A 26,774-nucleotide genomic window follows, 5' to 3' on the forward strand; every position below is an offset into this window, starting at 1 on the left:
CAGTTCATCAAGATCCTATTGCATCCCAGGAGAACCTTCTTCACTGTCACAGATTGCTTCCAATACAAAGGGCTGCCAGGATAGATTGTTAACCCTCATTCTTTACTCACCTCAGCTATTAAATAGTCAATTGAGTTATGTGTTTTGAGGATTAGGTAATTTCCAAACAGCATTTTTAATGATTTGAGAAATAAACAGCTTTATACATCAAACTATGCTAAAATCACACCTTTTAAAAGATGAAGTTTGTATTCAGTTTTGAAACAGATTATGGTATACCAGTCATAAGAATGCTTGGGGCAAGTCAGATACATATAAGAGAGCTAAAATCCCATACAAAGCAATAACAATAAACTAAAACTTGAGATCTCAAATTAATCTAATCAAAAATACATTCACAAAGTAGCTTGGAATTCTAAAGGAAAACATCAGCTAGAAATTCTGTAATGCTTAGTTGATCTTCCTGATGCTAGATGCCTTTTTTTTTAAGATAGGTTTTATAGAGCCATAGAGTCCTACAGCACAGAAACAGACCCTTTGGTCCAACTAGTCCATGCTGATTATATTCCCAAACTAAACTACTCCCACTTGCCTGCTTTTCTGAAAGAGTTAGATATGCAAATTATGATCTCACATTTTTTTCTATAAAGGAACTCCAATTTTTCCACTAAAAAGTGACCAATTAGCAGAATTATTCATGGATGAACAAAACATGAATATATATCATTAAACAACTGTTATTGGAAAATCTGCAGTCCCTGGCACTACTGGGTTGCAATTAATTTTGATATTCAAATACCTTTTGCCCTACCAAATTGAGATGGGGAGACATTGGGAATTAATATTATCTTATTGGCTGGCAGAGAGAATGGAGAGAGCAAATACAAGAAGAATGACTTGGCGAATCATTGTGCCCTCAACTGCACTATAAGATCTTGATTCTGTTACAATAATTCCACAAATAGAAATTAAGTTTAGTTTATTTGAAGCTTGGAAATACCAAAGCAGATTGAGCATCAAAATGCTCAACTACAGTAACAATTCAAACTCATTACACTCATGTACGTTTCAATCCAAAATTTTAAATATTTGTTTATGTTTTAATTGGAGTATATTACTTGTCTTTTGAGATTTTGGTTTCCTTGCCTAGAGACCACCATACATATTTAAATGAGTTATGAATTCTCAAGTGAATCATTCAAAAGGGTACAAAATTTTCATCAAGATAGGGAGAAAGACAAACTCGCATTTATAAAACACTTCCTACAACCCATGATATCTTGTTTACAAGCTAGTGAAGCACTTCTAAACTGGCATCACTGGTGTAGTTTTGAAAATGTGGCAGTTCATTTGGACACAGCAAACTCCCAGGGCTGAATTTGGCCAAGTGCCAATTTCAGGGTGCTCCACAGAGGTTTTCTCTTCTTGAGTTACAATGAGTTATTTCATATAATGAGGTAAGGAATGGAGAATTATGTCTGCACCTTGCCCCTATGGCATCTCTCTCACACACTATCTTATGCTCAGCAGCAGCAGAGGTCATCTCCACTGCCAGGAACTTCTGGGATGTCTTTGTCACCATCATATTTAAAGCCCAGCTGTGAACCAGGTAAATCATTGTCAGCCACGAATAGCCCTTCACAGTGCACATAACGGGAGGGAAATTAAAAAGAAAAACTACTGAGGATATTTTGATGAAATGGATGCAACTTCACTGGAAATGGAAGCTCATATTTGTAAATGCACTTTTACTTTGCATCATTACTTACCTGATCAAACGTTATAGTAACTACAGCCAACAGCAAACAAATCATGAGGGGCATGGATAGGGTGAATAGTCAAGGTCTTTTCTCCCAGGGTGGGGGAGTCCAAAACTAGAATGCATAGGTTTAAATTGAAAGGGGAAAAATTTAAAAACTACCTAAGGGACAACATTTTCATACAGAGGGTTGTGTGTGTATGAAATGAGTTGCTCAGGAAGTGGTGGAGGCTGGTACAATTACATTTAAAAGGCATCTGGATGGGTATATGAATAGGAAGGGTTTAGAGAGATATGGGCCAAATGCTGGCAAATAGGATTAGAATATTTTAGGATATCTGGTCGGCATGGATAAATTGAACCAAAGGGTCTGTTTCCATGCTGTACATCTCTGTCTCTATACAGAGACAGCATGAACAGAGTACCATTTCATGCTTGAACCCTAAGGGATTGCTACTCTATTCCCAATGCTCAGCATAGCATAACATCTTGTCAGAGTTCAATACTGACCATGGCCCATCCCTCTAAGCGACTTGGAGAAACAGGCCCAGCTGTGGCCCAATTCCTAACCGATTGTGCAGCTCCCAGATGACTTACCACTAATACCCTGACTGGTTGCACTGGACCTGTAGGACTGATCCCTGCCTTCTCCCCCGACTGTAAGGTATAAGACTCCTGACCTCAATTGCCCTAAAAAGTCCTGGACTGATATCGAACAATGCCCTACCTATTGTGCCAGTACTCCCTGATCGGCAACACGGCTACTGACTTAATGGAATGCTACTCTCAGACTTTCAGACATGGCCCCTTAGCTGAAACATATTCAGTCTGCTTGTCATTTAAGATGCTAACATGTCCTTCATGTGTGAGATTAACTTGGCATGGTATCATAAAGCCATAAGTTCACCCCCTTAACTGATCACCACTGACAACCATGACTAGCTGCCTGGTTTTACGTCTGCACTAAGAGGGAAAGCAAGATATAAGCACGATGGCTCTTCAAGTTCTGAATAATGCAGCAATGCACAAAGGCAAGGTAAAGCAGGGACGCTGTGAGCATCAAAGTAGCCGTATATTGAGTGAGTGCTAACAGAGCAGGTGAAGAGCCCTGAGATGCATCCTGCTCAAATCCACAAGAAGGGTGTTTGTACTTGTATGCAATGCTGGCAACAGCATTGTAGTGCAAAGTGTCAAGGAGCTATATTCCAAGATTGTCTAAAATGTGCTGTAGGGATGCAGAAAGACTAGTCCATGTCTACTGTCTATTTTTCTGTAGAAGACAGTGGAGGGGACTGCAAGTGATCACCACTGTAGAGTGTACCCTGAGATGTTGGAGACTGCTGAATAAGATGGAGGCCATGAGGAGCAATCAGCGAGCTGGAGTCACAAAGTACTGCTCTGACTTTCAGGCTGGAAACTGTCACCATTTAGCTCTTCTTCACTGCAAGGGTGAATAGCAAACTGCATATAAATGAGGCAAGAACAGGATAAGATGTTAAAGCATGTAAATAGGCTTAGAATGATAGAGGTACACAGCCCAACTCATCCATAATGACCAGGTTTCCTAAACTGAACTAGCTCCCATTTGCCTGCATTTGGCCCATATCCCTCTCAACCTTTCCTATCCATGCACTTGTCCAAAGGTCTTTTAAATGTTGTATTTATACTACCTCTAGCAGTTTATTCCATATATGCACCACCCTCTGCATAAAAAAGTTGCTCCTCGGATCCATTTTAAATCTTTCCTCTCTCACCTTAAACCTATGGCACAGTGGTTAGCACTGCTGCCTCACATCGCCAGAGACCCGGGTTCAATTCCCGCCTCAGGCGACTGACGTGGAGTTTGCACATTCTCCCAGTGTCTGCGTGGGTTTCCTCCAGATGCTCTGGTTTCCTTCCACAGTCCAAAAATGTGCAGGTTAGGTGAATTGGCCATGCTAAATTGCCCGTAGTGTTAGGTGCAGGGGTAAATGTAGGGGAATGGGTCTGGGTGGGTGCACTTCGGTGGGTCGGTGTGGACTTGTTGGACCGAAGGGCCTGTTTCCACACTAAGTAATCTAATCTATGCCCTCTAGTTTTGGACTAGACGGCACAGTCCCAGTCTTTCTAGGTCTCTTTTTCTAACATGAAACTTTCTAGCCTTGGTAACATCCTTGTCACATTAATAACATTCTGCCAATAGCAGGGTGACCCGAATTCTATGCAGCACTCCAATGTGGCCTTACCAATGTCTTGCATGTCCACTGAGCAATGAAGGCAGTGCCAGAAGACTGGAGGATAGCAAATGTGGTTCCCTTGTTCAAAAAGGGGAGTAGGGATAACCCTCGTAACTATAGGCCGGTGAGTCTCACTTCTGTTGTGGGCAAAGTCTTAGAGAGAATTGTAAGGGATAGGATTTATGCACATCTGGATAGGAATAATGTGATCAAGGATAGTCAGCATGGTTTTGTGAAGGGCAGGTCATGCCTCACAAACCTTATTGAATTCTTTGAAAAGGTGACGAAGGAGGTTGATGAGGGGAAAGCGGTAGATGTGGTATATATGGATTTTAGTAAGGCGTTTGATAAGGTTCCCCATGGTAGGCTACTGCAGAAAATACGGAGATATGGCATTGAGGGTGAGTTGGAGGTTTGGATTAGGAATTGGCTGGATGGAAGAAGACAGAGGGTAGTAGTTGATGGCAAAGTTTCTTCATGGAGTGCCGTCACTAGCGGTGTTCCGCAAGGATCTGTTTTGGGACCATTGCTGTTTGTCATTTTTATAAATGACCTGGAAGAGGGGTTAGAAGGTTGGGTGAGCAAGTTTGCGGATGATACGAAAGTCGGAGGAGTTGTTGACAGTGAGGAAGGATGTGGCAGGTTACAGCAGGATATAGAGAAGCTGCAGAGCTGGGCAGAAAGGTGGCAAATGGAATTCAATGTAGCTAAATGTGAGGTGATTCACTTTGGGAGGAATAACAAAAAGATGGGGTACTGGGCTAATGGTCGGATACTTGGTAGTGTGGATGAGCAGAGGGATCTTGGTGTCCATGTACACAGATCTCTGAAAGTTGCCACCCAGGTAAATAGTGCGGTGAGGAAGGCATATGGCGTACTGGCTTTTATTGGTAGAGGAATTGAGTTCCGGAGTCCTGAGGTCATGATGCAGTTGTATAAAACTCTGGTGCAGCCGCATCTGGAATATTGTGTGCAGTTTTGGTCGCCATACTATAGGAAGGATGTGGAGGCACTGGAACGGGTGCAGAGGAGGTTTACCAGGATGTTGCCTGGTATGGAAGGAAGATCGTATGAGGATAGACTGAGACACTTGGGGCTGTTTTCATTAGAGAAAAGAAGGTTTAGGGGTGACTTGATTGAGGTGTACAAGATGATTAGGGGGTTAGATAGGGTTGACAGTGTGAACCTTTTCCCGCGTATGGAGTCGGGTATTACAAGGGGGCATAGCTTTAAATTAAGGGGGGGTAGATATAGGACTGAAGTTAGGGGTAGGTTCTTCACTCAGCGAGTCGTAAGTTCATGGAATGCCCTGCCAGCAGCAGTGGTGGACTCTCCCTCTTTATGGGCATTTAAGCGGGCATTGGATAGGTATATGGAGGATAGTGGGTTAGTATAGGTTAGGTGGGCTTGGATCGGCGCAACATCGAGGGCCAAAGGGCCTGTACTGCGCTGTATTCTTCTATGTTCTAAGGCAAACATGACACACCTTCTTCCCCAGTCTGTCTTTGTCAATTTCAAGGAACTATGTACCCACACCTCTAGGTTTCTCTGTTCAGCAATACTCCCCATGGCTTTACCATTAACTATGCAAGTCCTGTCCTGGTTTGTCTTAGCAAAATGAAACACCTTGCATATGCCTGCATTAAACTCCATCTGCCATTCCTTGGGCCATTGCTCCAGGCGATCAAGTCCCATTGTTCTCTTAGATAACCTTCTTCATTGTCCATTATATCCCCTATTTTGGTGTCATCCACAAACTTCTCAATACTTGTTCACAAGGTTTTTGTCGAGTCACTCAAACCTTGGGTGCACCATCAGACTTGTTTTCCTTGTCATCTAGAATCTAATATGTATACATTGCTAGTTCCCACATCATTCAGGTTGGGAAAATTCAGCCCTCACAAACAAGGATCTGATTATGATCAGACAAACTGATTTTGTGATTGAAAGAGAAATATTAACCAATGCACCTGGAACAACAGTTCTACTCTTCTTTTTGATTTGGAGATGCCGGTGTTGAACTGGGGTGTACAAAGTTAAAAATCACACAACTCCAGGTTATAGTCCAACAGGTTTAATTGGAAGCACTAGCTTTCGGAGCATCGCTCCTTCATCACCTGATGTTGTGTGATTTTTAACTTTGTACTTTTTTTTGAAAGGCAGCTACCCATAAAGGACAGCCTTCAGTTGTTGCCCTGTTGCACTAAAGCCAGAAAGGATTGAGAAATGCAAAAGAGTGATTCCAGTAAGAGTAAGGGATGAGGAGATGATAGAGATAGAGGACAAGAGGTAGATAAACAACTACACTGAATCAAAGACAGCTGAAGTGTAAGTGTGACTAATCTGCCACTTAACCTACACAATGCCACAAAAGATCAAGCAAAATTTTCAAATTATAATTCCTCTCTAAAAGGAAAATGCAAAAAGGACCCAAACTCCAACTATCTTTGACAACAAAAACAATTTCAGGTTTGATACCGGAGCACCCAGAGACATCCTTTCTTACAACTTTAACTGACAAATGAGGAAGATCACAAAACTCAGTTCTAACTTCTACCTAATGCCTGGACTGCTGTCCTGGTTGAGAATAATGCATAACAACCACCCTGTTATTGATGCACTTGTTCACTTGCTTTTAAATATACAACTACCTTTCGGATTGCTTTCTTTGAGTGATCAGAGAAGAGGAAAAGATTTCATAGTTAATACAATTTTACAGGATTTATGTCGTATAATCCATTAGTAAAATCAATATACAACGTACTGATTACTGATGTACGCAATTGTCCCTTGAAGAAATGTTGCATCATAATCAAATGTTTGGTTGATACGACCTCTGTACGAGGTAATTTGCAACGTGTATGTGCATTTTAATATAATCTAAATTGTTGATCAGGTGTGAAAAGAAGTGTTAATCAAAATCCATTAGCTGAATCAGCTTTCCATTAATTAATGTCAAATATTTTACCATTTACATTAATTTTACGCCTCCAGATATTGCAATACCTACAATCCCACAAGTTCAAAACAATGCAGACTGAGATGCCAGAACACAAATTAGCTTTCCAATTGAAGAAAAAAAATGTACATTTTTGTTTAAACTGGGAAGGTACATCATTTGTCTACTGTGCCACTGATCCACTTTTCAGCATATATACACAGGAGTTAGTGCTGTGAGGTGCATAATTCAGCAGCATATTTAATCGACTGAATACTTTCTATACAATCATTCAATTACTCATTCCCAGACTTGCAATATTCACCTGTGGGTGGATCTAGCTTGCAGCCGTTTTCCTGGCACCATCCCACCGGCCGAAGTCTATAGTCCAGATAAAACAACCACTGGTCATGTTTTTCAATATCATTCAATCCTTCATAACGCAAGCACAATCTGCCACCAACATTCTCAATGACACGGACTATCCAGTATTGAAAAGGATTTTGATAATCCTGAAGTTCAATAAGAGATTTCGGGGTAATAAGGTCCACAGCATTCTTCCCTCTTAGTGGCTGTTAAGAATTAAAGAAAAAAAAACAAATTTCAGAAAAATGAACTAATCCTTTTATTCTCTCAGTAAAAGGAAAGCACAAGATGTTACATGCACTTATGTACTTTTCTTTTCACTATATTCTGCACTTTATTTCTTACATTTGTAATATGGACTTCAGATAATAGTAAACTGAACAGAAAATGCTGAAAATGTAATGTGTTTTCTTTCTATAAGCTTAAAACCAAGTATGCAATGTTTTAAAACATATACACGCTGTTTAAGTCTATTTTATGAACATGTTTCGAAGATTACCCCTTCCAGGAGGTTTGCTGGAGCTGTCCTTGCACCTGTCAAATCTCGAATTAGAAACTCTGTCCAGTCTCCATGTTTCTCACAAATCGCTGCAAAACAAGAAAAATAAAATTCCTGTAAACCAACAAGATTCTTTCCCTCTCAGGAGACTGACATTAAATACTGTTACTTGTTAGTGTATTGTTAACATTTATTAAGCACATGGTAAGCTTTAAATTGTTTCAAGTAGTGGTATAAATATCCAGGTTTCACAGCATTTTGATTAAAGTATCAAGATAGCATAGTTTATTTAATCCCACAAACACAAGCGTAGTAATTACATAGTAGATTTCAAGTGCTGCTGTCACAATACTGACACAATCAGTTCATGGTTAAATAATAGTAAGCTGTTCCATATATTCTACTATTGATATTAATGACTTGGAACTCGAAAGAGATGGTTTTGAACCATATAGTAAACAATCCTAGTACTTTGGCCTAAAATCATTAAAGTCAGTCACTTCACCACAAACAAAAATATCGAGCTCTGACACATCACTATAGTGTCTAATGTTCTAAAGCTCTTTATGTAGATTAAAGATCTATTACACAATGATATTAATGTATTTGGAAACTATCAAGTTAAACTGCCAATGTGTGCTCTCTCTCTACTAAAGTCAGGTCGAGGGGTAAGTACCTAATTTAATTCTCTGTTAAATCATACCTAACATTTGAAAAGATTGAATAAAACAGTGGAAAGTGTATCATGAAAAAAACACAAAATCACAATCTAATCACATTACAGGGGTATTATAATCAGGAAAGAGGCATCAGTACTTGAGATGCTTCACCATTTTTCAACAACTTTCCCACTGACTGTTCCATAATGTTGCCAACTTTAGCTACATGGAAAGAAAACAAAGAAGTATCAGCTTAGCACTGATATATGGAGGATAGTGGGTTAGTGTAGTTTAGGTGGGCTTGGATCGGCGCAACATCGAGGGCCCAAGGGCCTGTACTGCGCTGTATTCTTCTATGTTCTATAAACAAAAGAAGTGATGTTGATAAAATTTCTAGACTTTATTTCAAAATTAATTTTAAAAAAAACATACACACTTGGCTATCACAGTTATGGATTAAAAACATATTTCTGACTGACAATAAGCTGCCTACATACGCTGACTGACAATAAGCTGTCATCTGCCTTGGGACGTTCCAACCACAGGGAATCAATGTGGATTTCAGCAGTTTCCTCATTTCCCCTCTCCACTACCTTATCCCAGATCCAACCTTCGAACTCAGCACCACCCTCTTGACCTGTCCTATCCATCTTCCTTCCCACTATCTGCTCCACTCTCCTCCCCGACCTATCAAACCTGCAGCTAGCTTCCTCTCAGCCCCATCCCCCTCCCATTTATCTCTCAGCCCCCTTGGGCCACCCTCTCATTCTGAAGAGCTTATTCATGAAATGTCAATTCTCCTGCTCTTCGGATGCTACCTGACCGGCTGTGCTTTTCCAGCACCACACTCTTCAACTCTGATCTCCAGCATTCATAGTCCTCACTTTCTCCAGGCTTACACAATAGAGTCTAGATGAAATCGTACTAAATTTCACCAGTAGAGGAAAAACAATTCACAGCAGGTGACTATTTGGAAAGGAATATTATTTTGTCTGAAATATTTATAATGACTAAAGGGCTCTTCATGTCTGTAAACTGGATAACTGACCCATCAGAAGAATGTAAAAAAGACAATGTATATACTGTCACACCTGTGCAGACTTGTATAAATGCAAGTTCTTTTAACCAGGTTTGAGTTTATTAAATTATTTTGACAGCATGAAATATTTGAATCTGCATGGAAAATGAAGTGTACTTTTTTTTTGTTCCAGAGCTCATTTGCAGGTTTCCTGCCATAATCGGCATAGTTTTGGTTAGCACTACATTACTAGTTTTACAGAAGCCAAGGCATGAATACAAAAACATTATTGTTGAGTAGAAATCAAGAAATCAGAACGTACTCCCTGTTCATCCTATGCTGATATCATTTCCATCCAAGCACTTATTTTGAAACACACTATGAAATAACTCCACACAGGCAGTGTCCCTTCACTAAGTTACCCTTTTATTTACCCATGAACAGCCCTTGACTATAGTACTGCCTCACACAGAGACAGGTTATCAATGAGTGTCAGTTATATCTCAGATATATCAGCCGTGACTCCATGATTGGAACAGATTAACAGCCCCAGAGAACCCATACTCTATGTAGTCCAACTGGCTGACCTCACTACAATCACTACATCCTTCACCTCCAAGTCCACGGCCATAGACCGATCCTTTCTCTTCGGGAGCCTCCTGGGACATTTTAACACCAGATCAGGTTTGTCCAATTTGACGTCAGACACAGGTGGCACGTAATGCACGAGAGTTCACCTCTTACACCAGGAGTGCCTCAGCAGAACTTAATTCTCTTCTGATGGTAAAAATGTCTATTTCTGTCATGTCCCTCTCTGATTGAGGACTTGGCAAATATTTGATCAAGATAGTGAACCCCCATGTTCTGGCAGCATTTCTGACTGTTCTGAGGGCCAGGACATATTTTGTTCCGACATTATTTGAAAATTCACAGCTTTCATTTGGTCCATATGCTTACTCAGGATCGTCACACTCACCCGAACGTTATACATCAAATGGGTAATGACCTTGCATCGATCACACCTGGTGTATATGGATTTCAGGAAGGCATTCGATAAGGAATAGTGTAGGTTAGATGGGCTTCAAATTGGTATGACAGGTCTGCGCAACATTGAGGGCTGAAGGGCCTGTACTGCGCTGTAATGTTCTATGTTCTTTGCCTCTTACCCATGAGGGGCCGTTTTGGTGATTCTTACACAAAATTTCATTCCCTATATCAAACTCTCTCTCTCATTTGGCAGTATCTTGGGGCCAGCATTGGAGTTTCTCATGCTGTTTCACCCTCCCCAACAGGTCTGGGGAGACCAGACTGAACCTGGTGTGGAGTCTTCTACCCATTAGCAACTCTGCTGGTGTTATCCTTTAGTTCCTTGGAGTGTGGCCCTGAATTCAAACAAGAACAGCGACGGCTTGGCACCTTGTTTCTTCAATCCAACCTTCAAGGTTTGGACAGATCTTTCTGCAGGTCATTGGATGATAGGTAAAATGGAGCTGTCCTTATATGTTGAATCCCATTCGACTTTTAGAAATAACCAAATTCCCTGCTAGCCTGTTATTTATGACCAAGGTAAAAACAATGACTGCAGATGCTGGAAACCAGATTCTGGATCAATGGTGCTGAAGAGCACAGCAATTCAGGCAGCATCGAGGAGCTTCAGCAAAATCGACGTTTCGGGCAAAAGCCCTTCACTTTTGCCCAAAACATCAATTTTGCTGAAGCTCCTCGGATGCTGCCTGAACTGCTGTGCTCTTCCAGCACCATTGATCCAGAATGTTATTTATGACCAGCATTTCCGGGACTCTTGCATCGAGAAAGATGCACGCAGCTTTTCTATTGTCATCCCAGTGTTTCTCAAATGGACCGGTGCACATTCAACCACTTTAGTGGGCATCTACAATGACGAACATTGAGCCCATGAAAGGATCTATACAGTAAACATGCACCCAAATCAAGGTTTACCCAGCCATTCCAATGGATGTGAGGGAGTTTCTAATGGTAATTTTTGTCCTTGACAACACTCTGGGCACTGGCCCACCAATGCAGCTATGCTTGTGTCCAAGCCTGGCTACTAGACATATCTTCTTTTTTGGTGACCCCTGGATAGCCCTGGTGAAATTCAGCCAGTATTTGATGGCAACCTTTGCTCGGGACAATTACTCTTGCTGCTCATAACAATATGGCATCCTATACGGTGAGCAGATCTCTCCACATCCAAAATATTTCAATTCCAGTTGAGATGGTCCTTTGGTTTCCCCAATCAATACCATTGTTTCAGTTTGGGAAGGACTGGATCTTTCTATGTCCAACGTCTGATATTGTCAGCTGTGACTGGGAGCATGTCCATAAAATTGAATATTTTTACAAACTCTTCCATTGGAGGTACCACCAGTGGTGCATCTGCTAATGGAGGTGGTTCAACGCATCTGCATTTGCTACTTAGCCTCCTGGACAGTATTCCAAGTTATAATTATAGGCTCTTAGTTATAGAGCCCACTTTTAAGTGCAGCCTGAGGTAATGGGCCATATCCTCTTTAAACAGGGCTTGTGGTCCGTGATCATGATGAGTTTTTGTCCATAAAGGTATTGGTGGAACTCCCTGACTCCAGATATGACTGCCAATCCTTCTTTATCTATCTGGGTGTATTTTCACTCATCATTAGCCAAAGTCCTGGTGCATAAGCTATTGGGCCTTCCTCTCCATTGGCCATTTATGAGCTAATACCACCCCGATGTACTACAGGGAGGTATCGTATGTCAAGCCAGATCTTTTCTGGGATCATAGTCTGCCTACATCTTAGAAGATGATGGCTGTTTTTTCACTTCATTTGAAGGCTGAGGCTTGTCTATGATACCGTTTCCAAGCCTGACCATTTTTTTAAAAAGAGGTTGATGCAAAGGTGTCAGCATAGATGCCAGGTCATGTATAAAATTTCCAAAGTAATTTACCAGCCCAAGAAATGACCTAAACTCCTGGACAGACATAGTAACTAGGGCACCTTTGATCACCCTCACTTTATCTTCTAAAGTGTGTAATCTGGTCTTATCCACTCTGTAACCCAAGTCAGTCACTTGGGGGACCTGGGACAAATATTTCTCCTTTCTCAGTGAATGCCTGCCTTGAATATGCCTTAGGATTATATTCAAATTCCTTAAATGCTCCTTATTAGTTTTCCGTTATCAGGATGTCATCTATTTGCATAAATGACAATCGGACGTAAACCTTGCAAAATATTCTCCATTGTCCATGATACCCCAAATGGCAGTCTTGTATGTTGGTACAAACCCTTATTAGTATTAATTGTAGCGTACTTCAAGGAATCCTCATCCAATAGCAATTGCAAATGAGTTTGGCTCATGTCCAGTCTAGTGAAGGATAGTCCTCCTGTCAGCTTTGTGTATAAATCCTCTAACCAAGCGACTGGGTATTTATTCAGCTGCAAGAAATGCTTTACGATTTGCTTAAAATCCCCACAAAGGTGAACTGACCCACTGGGCTTCAAAATCAGTTTGACCAGTGCTGCCCATTCTGCAAATTGGATTGGTTTGATTCCTTCACTTTCGAGCCTTCAGATTTCTGCCTCTACTTTTGCCCATAAGGCAAATGCCACTGGGCAGGTTTTGCAGAATCACGGAATTGTTTCCTGGTCAACATGCAAAATGGCTTCAGCTCCTCGGATAGTCCCTAGACCTTCCTGGAAGATTTCTGGGTATTTAATTAGTGCTTCATGCAGGCAGCCATTTTCTAATTGAAAGATGTTGGGCCAATCTAGGTCAATCTCTCACAGTCAATTTCACCCTATTAAGCTTGGGTCCTAGCCTTTCATTACAATCACTGGTAACTGAATTTGCTGCTTTTCATTAGAGACCAGAACCAAAGTTGTATCCTTAATCTGTAAAGGATCACAGTATAGATTCTCAGTATAGCCAAGGTCTTGTGCAAACCTAAGGGCTGGAAGTCAGAGCAAATTTCATTAAAAATTGGTTCTGCAATCAACCTTCATGAGATCTGGATGACCATTTAACCAGATGTTTGTCTTGACTTATTCTGATTATGATGTTGCTAAGCAATCTAACTGTTCCAAACCAGATGTAGCTGGACTTTCTAGGGTATGAACTTTCCTGGATACGCTCCTGGTTACCAGCCTATGAATTATCTTACTCAATTTAAGATAATTGAGTAGATTACTCAAGACTGTACCAGATTTCTTTGTTTCCTCCAAGTTCATCATTCTAACTCAAAGCTCTCGCTTCATTTTTCATAGTCAACTCAGGGCCTATCTTTTATCTGAGCTAGTTCCTAACCTCTTTCCCATCTACCTGAGGCATTGCAAGCTGTATTTACACTGCACAGATGCATTCATGAGCCCACCTAAATGAGCTGGCTCCACAATTTATGACAGACTCAGTGTCAATACCTGGTGGCAAACTCCTACCCTATCTCAGTTCCTTCAATAGAATGACTAACTGAATTTAACTGTACACTTGTTTACTAATAGTTATCAGATGTTTAGGACAGGACTTATTAAACAAAGTAAATGAAATGAAATTGAGTTTGTTTCAGCATCACATATGAGTTCCCACCACTGACAGAAAACATATTCTGGACAATAAAATTGAAATGTACAACAAATTGATGAACCAAAGAATTCTGAAGTTTCCTGGAGATTCCAGTAGTAGATGGATAACAGTTAATTTATTTTCATTTATTAGTCTTTTCAATCCCTGTGGACCATTCTTTAACAGATAAATACAGCAAGTGAGACATTACTATAGTTTTACTAATGATTCTTTATAGTTCTTGCAATTTGAGAGAGATTCTACATGACAAGTACTAGTTTCATCTTAGCTGGGGAAAGCACTTCATACTTTCCAAGAGTGTAAAGTACTGAAACTTTTGGAAAATCAGGAATGTATGGAATTGAACTTCAGATTTATTATTTTAATTCTCATAGATCATGATTTACAAGTTAACCTGGCTTATATGACAACCTCTTTTTTGGGGGGGGGGGGGAAACGGGAGATATTTCAAAATACACGCTTAGGTCTAAACTTGGCCCACAGTCATATTCACTCCCCCCCGACCCCACCTTCAATGAATAAATACTAATGACAAATTACGGCTACCTATGCATTATGAGTTAGCATCAATTTTTCAGCTCAGTGATATATGTTCAAAGCTATAAGACAGTGCATGAGATCAAGCAAATGATACAGGCTATGTTGCCCAAGAAGATGCGTATGTATTGAAGACACACCCACACAGAGCAGACAGTTGCAAACAATATTCTCCAGTAAACATGATTTTTAAAACTGCAGCCATCTCTCTACATAGTGCAAAGCTGGGGTGGGAGGGGTCTTTGATGATGTTGCTTGCTTTCCCGAGGCAGTGGGAAGTACAAATGGAGCCAATGGATAGAAGGCTGTGATGCACTGGGCTGTGTTCACGACTCTATGTAGTTTCTCGTGCTCTTGGGAACAGCAGTTGCCATTCCTTACTGTGATACATCCAGATAGGATGCTTTCTATAGTGCATCTATAAAAATTGGTTAGAGTACTTACGGGATTAGCTAAATTTCCATAGCTTCCTAAGGAAGTAAACACATTGTTATGCTTTCTTGACTTGCATATCAATATGGGTAAACCAGGACAGATTATTGGTGATTATCACTCCCAGGAACATGACGCTTTCGATGATCTCCACGTCAGCACATCTGATGCAGACAGGGGCGTGCCCTCCACTCTGCTTCCTGAAGTCATTACCAGCTCCTTCATTTTGCTGACATTGATGGAGAGATTGTTGTCTTTACATCATATCGCTAAGCATTCTATCTCTTTGCTGTATTCTGTCTTGTCGTTGTTTGAGATCCGATCTCCAATGGTAGGATTGTCAGCAAACTTGCAAATGGAGTTGGGTAGAATTTGGCCACACTATTGTGTGTGTATAAGGAGTATAGTATGAAACTAAACACAAAATGTTGAGGATTATTGTGGAGGTGTCTTAACTATTGCAGTCTATGGGTCAGGAAGTTGAGGATCCACTTACAGAGGAGGGAGCCGAGTCCCTAGATCTCAGAGTTTTAGAGAGGAGTTTGTTTGGAATTATGATGTTGAAGGTGAAATTGTAGTCAATAATTAGGAGCCTGACGTAAATATCCTTGTTATCCAGATGTTCCAAGGATGAATGTAGGTCCAGGAAGATGGCCTCTGCTGTGGTCCTTTTATGACGGTAGGTGAATTACAAAAGATTAAAGTAGGTCAGATCCAAAGTAAGTGACTATGCGCCATATTAAAATGTATAATGTTAAAGAAAACGCAATTTTCACAATCATATCAAATAATCTTCACAACTGCATAGATTTTTGTCATAAGCCTGTGAACTGGAATCCAACTAGATTAGCTAAGACTATGTTACCAATATGTTCTGCTCAAAGTACTACTGTTCCACTTCTGTCTATCTTGATTTAGATAATGAAGCTTAACACAGACATTTAAATGTACTGACAGAGTAAAACGGATTCAGAATCAATTGATGATTCGTTAGCAAATGCAAAATCATATTTTAAAAGTACTAATTACCTCCGAAAAGTTTGCTAATATAAAAGAAATTAGCAATTTAATAATGTTAGTTAACATAATATCTATGAACATCTGTAGGCCATGTCAGAGAATGATATTTAAGCTTGATATATAAATTTAAAAACATTGGAGTCTATTGCACCTCCTTCTAGAATGCCCACACCAAACACAACAGTACATACCAAAAGGAGGCTGGCTAGATTGATACACAAAATCAGAACATGAACTAATCTGTTCCAGGAAACACATGAATAATGTCAAATAACGCACCTGGCAAGGTAAAATACCTCCTGTACATTCTTGTCTAGTTACCCCAATCCTTCAATCTTTCCTAATAGGCAGGGACAAAAACATTCTGGATTGTCATGATTTGGAGATGCCGGTGTTGGACTTGGGTGTACAAAGTTAAAAATCACACAACACCAGGTTATAGTCCAACAGGTTTAATTGGAAGCACACTAGTTAGTGTGCTTCCAATTAAACCTGTTGGACTATAACATGGTGTTGTGTGATTTTTAATTCTGAATTGTGCGCTACATCATAAAGGCAATCAACTATAATAAAAACCAATATCAAAGGTATCCCTGCAAATGCTACAAGAAAAACACTTTAATATGTACAGTTTCCCAAAAAAGGTCAATATGTGATAAATTAATTGAGAAAGCAACAAAAAAGGTTTCTGGCATGTAGCCATTGAGTTTCATTGTAAATCAAATGCATTAACATGGCCAGTTAACATTGACTACATACAAAGATTTTAGGGCTTTTCAGTCCTAAATCCCACAAAGGACAAATTTCTGCATTCTATAGTTTCCATTAATGCATAATCTCAGCTGCTATCGCCTGATGCATAGCGCCATCTGTCACATGCACAAGAGGAAAAGGAGAGTCTGGACAGGAGCAAATTCTCCAGCTCCAGTATTTTCAAATGAGGAAATCATGGTTACGTAAATGAATTATGTCGAGTTGACTGCATGTCAGAAAGAAAATCCCAGCTACTAATATAATACATTGTTGAAAATTTTAAATGTATACAAAGCAAATTTACAATTGGAATTTTTTCACACAAAATATCCCAAAAGACTCCTATCAACAAATTTAAATCAAGGGAGATCCCAACTTGCTTTATAACAGTATGATAACTATATAAATGCAAACGTGGGGCATCTACTCATGCGTATTCTTAAATGTTATCATCAGCATTAACTCTGCACAATTTACTATCAATGAAGAAAACAGAAGGTTTGACAGGATAACGACGGTGACTTCAGAGAGGGGCATACCATAAGCACTGGAAAAAAGTAGCAGCATTTAGTTTGGAAGCTGAATATAGGAGAGCAACAACAGAATCAAATGCTCCCAAAGTTACTATTATCAGATGAGATATTAGTTTAAATAATTTCTTCCCAATCTGCTTAATTACAAATAATATTTAACCCTTTAGGCCATTTATTTTAGGGAGGCATAACTCTGTATTTGATTAATACAAAGTATGGCATAGATTTCTACAGGAATTAAGTACTCAAAAGGCAGAATAGCACAACCAAAGCAAACAAAATTATCTTAAGATATTCATGGTATAAGTTCACATAAACTTGAAAAAAGAATTACATAACTCATGATTGTGCGCAGATGAATAAAAGCTGCAATTTCTCTCTAGTGGTCAAACAAAGTACTGCATGTAAAATTACGATATGTAAAGTGCACAGATTCCGTGCTACCAAAATGATTAATTATTTATAGAAGCTACATGAAGTAGCACCATGAAGTATTGCGTTTTTCATTAAAAACTAAAAGGAATATTTACTGAGGTTTTCATGACTTTCCTCTTAAAACACTAAAATTTAAAGTTCAGTTTTGATTTCTGAATTTGTTATTTCATTTGTAAAACATACACAACGTTAACTGTTTTTTGATTCTGACAGGATAAAGTTGGAAACAAAAATCTATTTTAAAAAATTGGAATAAACTTCTTTATAAATAAAAGAGTTAAAAAAGCCAAAAATTGTGCTAAAATTTCATAAATCATTAGGCAACTCAGATAGAATTTTGTGCCTAATTCTCTACATAACACATTAGAAAGAATGCCAAGACAACCCCCGAAGATAATACTCCTTTCCTTCCTGCTGTTTTTGAAACTTTTTTTTAAAAATGGAATGTTACTCACTAGCCAACTTTTTATGGCATAGACTTCTGGGTATTACGGTCAATTGAGCTTAAAAAAAACTCAATTGAGTCTTCATAATTTACTAGCATATGGTGGGCAGGCTACTGATTTTGTTTCTCAAGGTCATTATATCAATATATCTCAAAGGCATATTGACATACTGTGTCAGTTTCTTTTTCTTCCTTTTAATTTTACTCATTCATGGCATATGGGCATCAAAGTCCAGGCCAGCAATTACTGTGCATCTCTAATTGTCATGGAGGAGCTGATGGTGAGATAGGTGTATGAACTACTGTAGCCTTGGCAAGTAGGTATATCCAGTATTATTCGGAAGAAAATTCCAGGATTTTGGCCCAGTGACAGTGAAAGAACAGTTATGTAGTTCCAAGGCAAGGATGGTGTGTAGCTTGGAAAGGAAATCACATGTAGCAATAATGTTCCCAAGCATCTGCTGCCCTTGTCCTTCTAGGTGGTAGAGACTGCAGGCTTAGAAGGTTCTGCCAGAGCAGTCTTAGTAAGATACGACAGCGCATTTTGTAAATGGTACACATTGTGTGGTGAAGGGAGAAAACATTGAAGATGCTGCATTGAGTGCCAAACAAGCAACTGGTTTTGTCCTGACTGCTGTTATCCAGGCAAGAGAAAAGTATCCACCACATTCCTGACTTGTGCCGTGTAGATGGCGACAGGGACAGGGCACACTGGAGCGAGAGTTACTTGATACAGAATTCCTAGCCTCTGTCCTCAGCACCATATATCGCAAGGATATAACGATCACATACTTCACCTAATCTAGGATCAACTGAAGCAATACACAGCATTGAGAGAATAGCTTTATGTTACCCCAGATACTGATGCATCCATAAATGTAATATGTGTAGAATAAGTAATTGTCATTAACATCTGTTGTATTTTTCAATACCACAACATCTATGTCCTTATTTAATGTTAATCAGGATAAAACAAGTATTGCTGCATTGGGTTAAAATATTGCTGGAGGGAAAACCCTCAGTTTTCAGTACCCATCCATCATTTGCATTATATAGGTGAGTTTAGTATTGGTGAGAAGGTGGTCGGCTAGCCACCTAAACTATATTATACGACCACCCCCACTAAAACCGCACCCAACAGTTTTACAACATCCAGCCCATTCTTCTTTTTAAATGATTTTTCCTCAATCAATAAAAGCTAATAAATATTTCATAACCTCAAAAGTTCCTTAAACACACAAATAGATTTGCAATAAGAAAGCACTTTCCGAAGAACGCAGTGAAGAACATTGTGATAACTCATAATACTATTTTCCTGAAGTTACAGAAGTAGCTTTCTAATCCACATAGGACACTTCTTGAATGTTTAACTGATCGAAAAAATACAGCCTTCTGATGGTAAAGGCTCATTTTGACCACTGCATTGGTTACAGTGAACAAAGATTCTTAGCAAGCCCGGGTTTTTTTTAGTTTAACATAGTTCTGACTTTTTTTAAAACTATAAATTCTATTTCTTTGAAAGCCCATCGCTCTTCCAGGCCATGCTTTAAACACCATAGCAACTACATTAAAAATTCTCCTCAGGAAGACATTTAAGTAAATCTGCAAGCCGCTGGTTAACAAACTTAGAACTTACTCTTTCCAAGCAGTATAACACATTTTGATGTCTTCTTGTTATATTCCATTTGCAATGTGGTCAGAGATCACAGTATGAATAATAAATATAACAACAGTCCTCATTCTTGAAAAAATGATTAAATTCAGGCATATTGAGATATAGCAATTTTCACTATTAATGTGATTAAATTTGCACATATTTAGTTGTTCATTGCATGATGACAGAAAGAGATTAGGTCCAATGTCCAAAATAAGCATTTGCCCAGCAAGAAGCATTAAATTAAAAAGGCTCACCAAGTAGGTGAATGAAAGATCTTGAAAATGCTGTCTGAAACAGTCAATGAACAACTAGTTGTAAAGAGTGATATGTAAAGCTTTGCATCTTCCACCTATTCATTCCAGATGAATGACATACAGCAGGGTATTCAACAGAGATTTGCCATTCAATAACAGAAGCAGCAAGCATCTTAAATGGTCGCTCAGTACTCAGGCACAGATTAGCCTACAAAGCTTCACAATCCCAGTAATTAGGTCCCTTGTCGTTGAATATCTTTGCTACAGTGTGCTGATTGCACCAATGAAGTTCTATTAAAAGTAAATCCATTATAGCAAAGCTGTTGTAGAAGCCTAAATGACAGATCAAAATGGAACACAATCTTAATTTAAATTTTTACTGTTCTGGACAGCCAACCATTCTGTAGACAAATAATGTGCTAATGAAATGCTTGGTACTGCAGAAAGATTCCAACCAGCATAACATTGCTGTTAGCTAAAATGAGAGGAAAAAATAAGTAATCACCTCAACAGAAATTTGGAGATTTTCACACATATGGTTCATTTCAGGAAGCAATATACTTATCAGTGAATTATAGCCCATTATAGCAAGTGGAGCACAATGAATGACAATGAAGTGTCACACACAGCTGGTCCACTTTCTGCTTGCCAGACCCAGCTGGTATTTTGATAATGGGCAAACATTGCCTCATGTTTAAAACCTTTTTATAACTTCCATTTCACTTTACAAATGAAAATAATTAAGAGTAATTTACTCCAGGGAGTAACTTCAGCCACTTTTATTGCTTGTTCTTATTATTCTTATGATAAAAACAAGTTATTATTGATCAGAGACTCATCACCTCTTGTACCTACGTATTGTCACCTACAGAACTAAGTGATAAAAAGTAAAATGTGCTTATTTACTTGCCAACAAAATTTTATAAATCACAGACCAGCAATTACATCTTAGAGATAGATGCTTAATCCCCATGTATGACATCAAAACACAAAAACTGCCATGCACTTAGGAAAACATTTCCAACCCAAACTGGGCATTACTTTCTAATCATCCCCAAGATAGATGAACAAATTACAGTAACCAATCAAGATTATTAATCAATTCAGAGTAAGATGTGAAACATATCAATTGAAATCTACTTAATAGTAACAACTATCCTACAGCATTATTGCTGATCTATTTTGACTCCGCTCAATTCAATGCCTCAAATAGTCTCAGCACCACTGGGCTAGGAAAAGATATGGCAAGAAACAACCAGGGTTTGAATCTAATAATAACTGCTTAAAAAGTTTACGTGTGGAAATCAGATAACAGTGAATGTGATGCTATCCACAGTTAAACAGCTTACTCTACTAACTCTCTAAGATCAGATACAAAATTAAATGAATCTTTTTCAGAAACAGGATTTTTGGGATACATAAAAAATTGTAATTTGAGTTGTGACACATGGTTAAATGTGGCTGACACAAGATAAGCCGGTGACTTTAGATCAAAAGTTCCCATGGCCTTCCAGCACTGGGGTGCTTTTGAATCACACTTGGGTCCGTGTGATCCATAGGCTAACTGATAGAGACTGAATGCTGTAATCTACAAGTTAATCATTATTATTGTACGAACATCATGGAAATAATGCTGCACATAATACATGATATTTGAAGTAGTGCTTGGAATTAATTTGTTTGCGAAATACTAAATGTGGTTATTCAATGTAACTATTCTCTATGATAGAATAAGAGATTTATGGCATAGAAATAATCTGTTATGACTCTTCTGGTCTTTCAACATTCACATTTTAACTTTTGAGCAGTTGTCATTAAATGATCATCAAAAACAGAAATCCTGATTTGATTCACCCTTTTCCAGCCGTGGCTCACAGATCACATGCAGCATTTACACCGCTGCGCTCTGCAACTAAAGCATAGACCATAGATAGAAGCTAGGCTTTTCTGAAGCACATCGGCACTTTCACATTAAGCTAACGTGACAGCATGCAAGTGGGATTTCTTAGCAATCATTCTCAGCAGACGGCACCAATTTTTCGGTTACACCTGGAATACTGTGAAATTCGGTCTCCTAACTCAAGGAGACATACTTGACAGAAATGGAATGCCACCAGGATTGACTGGCTCCTGAAATGGCAGATTTGTTGTATGAGGTGAAGTTTGGTTGACTGGGCCTATATTTATTGGCGATAAGAGAGAGAGAGGATCTCACTGAAACATAAAATTCCAAAGGGCTAGACAGATTGGAAGCAGGGATGATGTTTCTCCTGACCGGGCATCCAGAACAAGAGGGCAGGATCCCAAGAGGCTAAAGGTGTCAAGTATGGGGTGAAAGCTGGAATAAGGTGTTGAGGTAAAGGATCAGCCATGATCATGTTTAACAGTGGAGCAGACTCAACGGGCCAAATTGCCTATACCTGCTCCCAAGTTCTACATTTCTACCTCTGTCTACACTGTACTATTCAAGCTTTCAAAACCTCTTGAGTTTTCATTCTAGTTAAGAGATTAAGGGGAAGTTGCATAAGGATTTTGTAAACTATCACTTTTATTCAAAGATGAGCAATTTCACATTTCTTTTAAATCAAAATCTGCCCACTTTTGATAATATTTAATTGATGCAAATGATTCTGAGACTCTGTAAACATTGCTGAGAGAAACATCAGCTGAATTTGCAACTCAGTTAAATAATGATCTAGGCTGTCATTGCTACCTCAAAATAGATCTAGACCACAGAATCCCAAGTCCCTACTGCGTCAATCACTGATCTTTGGCATTTTGAGGTTTTCTGATCAGTGTTTGACAGCACCAAATAGCAGTTTATCACAAACTTTTCTCAAAGAGGTCAGTGCCTATTTTTATCCATTTACAATAATAGTGACATAACTGTGACAACAGCTCATATTTTAGACTCTCATACTTTTCTACATTGTTTGGTATTTAAAAACATTGATTACTTGGTTTGAATATGAGCATGAAATTGAAGTTGATGTGAGTTGCTCTCAAAGACCAATGAAAAAGAAATTGTTACCGCCCATTTTGTGCTGTCAGCAAGGACCACTTTCATCCCCATCAATATGTAGAAAAGGAACATTTGCAAAAGTACATGATACTAATGTATCAACAACAATTACTGCTTCACAATTTACTTTCTTCATAGAATGTGTTTTCTTCAATGAAGTTATAGAAAATCAAAACACCATAATTGTAACAAATGTGAACTTATTTCTGTAACTATTACACATAGGTAAAAAGGCAGCTTTTTTAAAGTTTGAACTTGTTTCTCTATGCCAAATGTTGGAATTGATTAGTACTTATAAGAAAATATTATAGGACTAAGAGGAAAGAGTTGTGCAATGAAATTAATTGAACAGTTCTACCAGAGATCTGGCACAGGCACAATAGGCCAAATGATCTCCTTCTGCACTGGATGATAGAATCAGAGATTTATGGCATAGAAATAATCTGTTATGACTCTTCTGGTTTAAACGAGCAAACCAGCCTCATACTACATTCCAGCTTTTCATTCACAGTTTTGAAGATGACAGCATTTGTGTATATCTAAATAGATTTTGAATGCAATAAAGGTTTCTGCCTCTGCCACACTTTCAGGCAGTGAGTTCTGGACCACCACCACCCTCCAGTTGCAAACATTTCTCAACTCCACTCAAATCATTTTACCAATTATTTTAAATCTATGCCTCTGGTTATTCATTTCTCAGATTCTGATTCTACAATTAAAGCCATCTACTCAAAATTTGCTACATTCATTTAAGCTGCCTGTGCTATTTTTAAGACATATCTCTATTCGATTCCAATATCCAATACTTTCTTTCCTATTCAATCATTGGATGTGGGCATTGCAGTCTCATTTATTGCCCACCCTAGATACTCTTGAGAAGTATTGGTAAACTACTTTCTTGAATCATTGCAGAACATTTAGTGTTGGTACACTAAGTGCTGTAAGGGAGAGAGTTTCATGATTTTTGACCCAACAACACTGAAGGAAAGCCAAAATATTCGAAAGTCAGGGTGGTGAATGGATTGGAGGGGAAATGGAAAGTGTGGTGTTTTACCAGGTGTCTGCTACCCTTACCTTTCCAGAGGGTTATGACTCCAGGTTTGGAAGGTGCTGTTTAAGGAGCCTCAGTGAATACTTGCAGTCCCTCTTGTAGATGGTATACATTGTTGCTATTGTGCATAGGTGGTGGAGAAAGTAAATGTTTGCGGATGCAGTCACTGCTGTGTTCGGATGGTGTCAAACCTCTTGAGTGCTTTTGGAGCGCTATTCATCCAAGCAAGTGGGGAATATTTCATTACACTCCTAACTTGAACCCTGAATGGGGGACATGCTTTGGATGGTCCACTATCTATATCTTGGGGGTTCCTATTGACTAAAAACTGAACTGGATGAACCATACAAATACCATGGCTATGAGAGTAGGTTGAGAGTAAGTTGAAGAGATTATCTGGAGAAGGGGTGTTTAGGGTACAGCCATGTAGAACTCTCAGGAAAGTGTGAGAGAGCGAGAGCACGAGAGTGAGAGCGAGAGCACGAGAGTGAGAGCGAGAGCACGAGAATTTGGAGACTGTGCCTGGGCTCCTATCAATGTCCATGACTGTTCTCGGCAGCATTTCAGTAAGCAGAGTTCATTTTTAATCATGGTGAACAAAAGACTCAATTAGTGTTGAAACACCTCTTTGATGTAATGTTCTATCAGGACCTTGAGATCTTCTTTGGATAATCCAAAATTCGGATAATTGATATTTGGATAATTAAGGTTCCTCCATATTGTCCAGGAATTACTTTATTTGAACATGGAGTAATTCAGTATCTGAAGAGTTGAGATTAATGCTTAAAATCATGCAATCATCACTGAATATACCTATTTTGGATGTTATTATGGAGGGATGGTCCTTGATGAAGCAGCTGAAGGAGGTTGGGCATAGGAAATTACCAAGGAAAACTCCAGCAAAGATGTCCTTTAGCAAGAGATAACTGACCTCCACCAATTACACCCATCCTCCTTTGTGGATCCAGTTTTGCTCGCTGAGCTAGAAGGTTCATTTCCAGATGTTTCGTCTCCCTATTAGGTAACATCTTCAGTGGGCCTCCATGCGAAGCACTGTTGCTAAGTCCTGCTTTCTATTTATATGTTTGGGGTCTAACGTGATGTGTTTGTTGATAGAGTTCCATATACCACCCCGAGAAAAAGAACAGGAAATGACATCACCACAGGAAATGATGTCACCAACCCAAAGAAAGCCAAACATATAAACAGAAAGCAGGAATTATCAACAGTGCTTCACCTGGAGGCCCACTGAAGATGTTAGAGTGATGAAACGTCTGGAAATGAACCTTCCAGCTGAGCAAACAAAACTATATCCAGAACCTCAATCTGAGCTACAAATCTTCTCAAAGCTCGCCATCCTCCTTTGTGCTAGGTATGATTCCAACCAGCAGAAGTTTTCCCCTGAATCCCACTGACTCTAGTTTTGCTACCACACTTTAATGCCATACTTGCTCAAATGCAGTCTTTTCATCAAAGGCAGTTACTCTCACCTCAACTCTGAAATTCAACTCTTGTGTGTTTGAACCTAGGATATGATAAGGTTGCAATTGAGTGGTCCTGGTGAAACCCCAACTGACAGTCAGTGAGCAGGCTATTGCTAAGCAAGTACTGTTTGATAGCACTACTGATTAGCCTACCATAGATGTAAGAGTAGAATTACGGCATTCAGCCCAATGAGTCTGCTCCACTACTCGATCATGGCTGATATGTTTCTTAACCACATTCTCCTGCCTTCTCCAATAACCTGTGATCCCCTTCCAATTCAATAACATATTTCTGTCTTAAATACACACAATGACTTGGCCTCCATGGCCTTTTATGGCAATAAGTTCCACAGATTAATCACCCTCTGGCTGAAGAAATTCCTCATCTCAGCTCTAAAGGTTGCTTCTTCACGGAGGCTGTGCCCTCGGGTCATAGTCTCCCCTACTAGTGAAAACGTCTTCTCCATGTCCACTCTTTCCAGACCTCTCAGTATTCCTCAATTTCCATCAGATTTTCCCTCATCCTTCTAAACTCAGAGTACAGACCCAGAGACCTCAACTGCTCCTTATATGACAAGCCCTGGGATCATTCTTGTAAACCTGCTCCAATGTCAGCACATCCTTCCTCAGACACATCGCCCAAAACTGCTCTCAATACTTCAAATTGAAATTCCTTACCCAGTCTCAGCAATATGTCTCTAAACTTGTATTTCCCCTTGAAACAAATGCAAACATTGCATTTGCCATCCTAACTGCCAACTGAACTTGCATGTTTACCATAAGGGAATCCTTAACAATACTCAAGTTAGTTTGGGCTTCAAATTTGAAGCCTTTCCCCACTTAGAAAATAATCTATGCCTCTATTCTTCCTACCAAATTGCTTAACTTCACACTTTCTCACACTGTATTCCATCTGCCACTTCTTCGACTACTTTCCTAGCCTGTCCGAGTCCTTCTGTAGCCTCCCAGCTGCCTCAACACTACTTGTCCCTTCATCTATCTTTGTACCATCTGCAAACTTAGCAACAATGCCCTCAGTTCCTTTGTCCACATAGGAATGTATTGCCTAGAGTTGTGGCTGCAAACTGACCCTGCAAATCTCCATTATAGTCACTGGC

General features: G+C 39.3%; 1 protein-coding gene across 5 annotated transcripts in view; it reads right to left on the reverse strand.

Annotated features, from left to right (window-relative positions):
* sfmbt2 (Scm like with four mbt domains 2) overlaps nucleotides 1–26,774 on the reverse strand; it is a 221,350-nt gene that overhangs the window by 113,295 nt on the left and 81,281 nt on the right. For all 5 annotated transcript variants that reach the window (XM_043714123.2, XM_043714122.2, XM_087999352.1 and 2 more), the window contains 2 exons: nucleotides 7,779–7,867; nucleotides 7,239–7,485 (listed from right to left, as the gene is read on the reverse strand). In XM_043714123.2, the coding sequence (XP_043570058.2) occupies nucleotides 7,239–7,485; nucleotides 7,779–7,867 (336 nt within the window). The remainder of the gene's footprint in view (nucleotides 1–7,238; nucleotides 7,486–7,778; nucleotides 7,868–26,774) is intronic.

This window comes from Chiloscyllium plagiosum, unplaced genomic scaffold (assembly GCF_037043375.1).
Source record: "Chiloscyllium plagiosum isolate Xiang-an unplaced genomic scaffold, Cpla_swu_hap1 HiC_scaffold_23, whole genome shotgun sequence".
NCBI lineage: Eukaryota > Metazoa > Chordata > Chondrichthyes > Orectolobiformes > Hemiscylliidae > Chiloscyllium > Chiloscyllium plagiosum.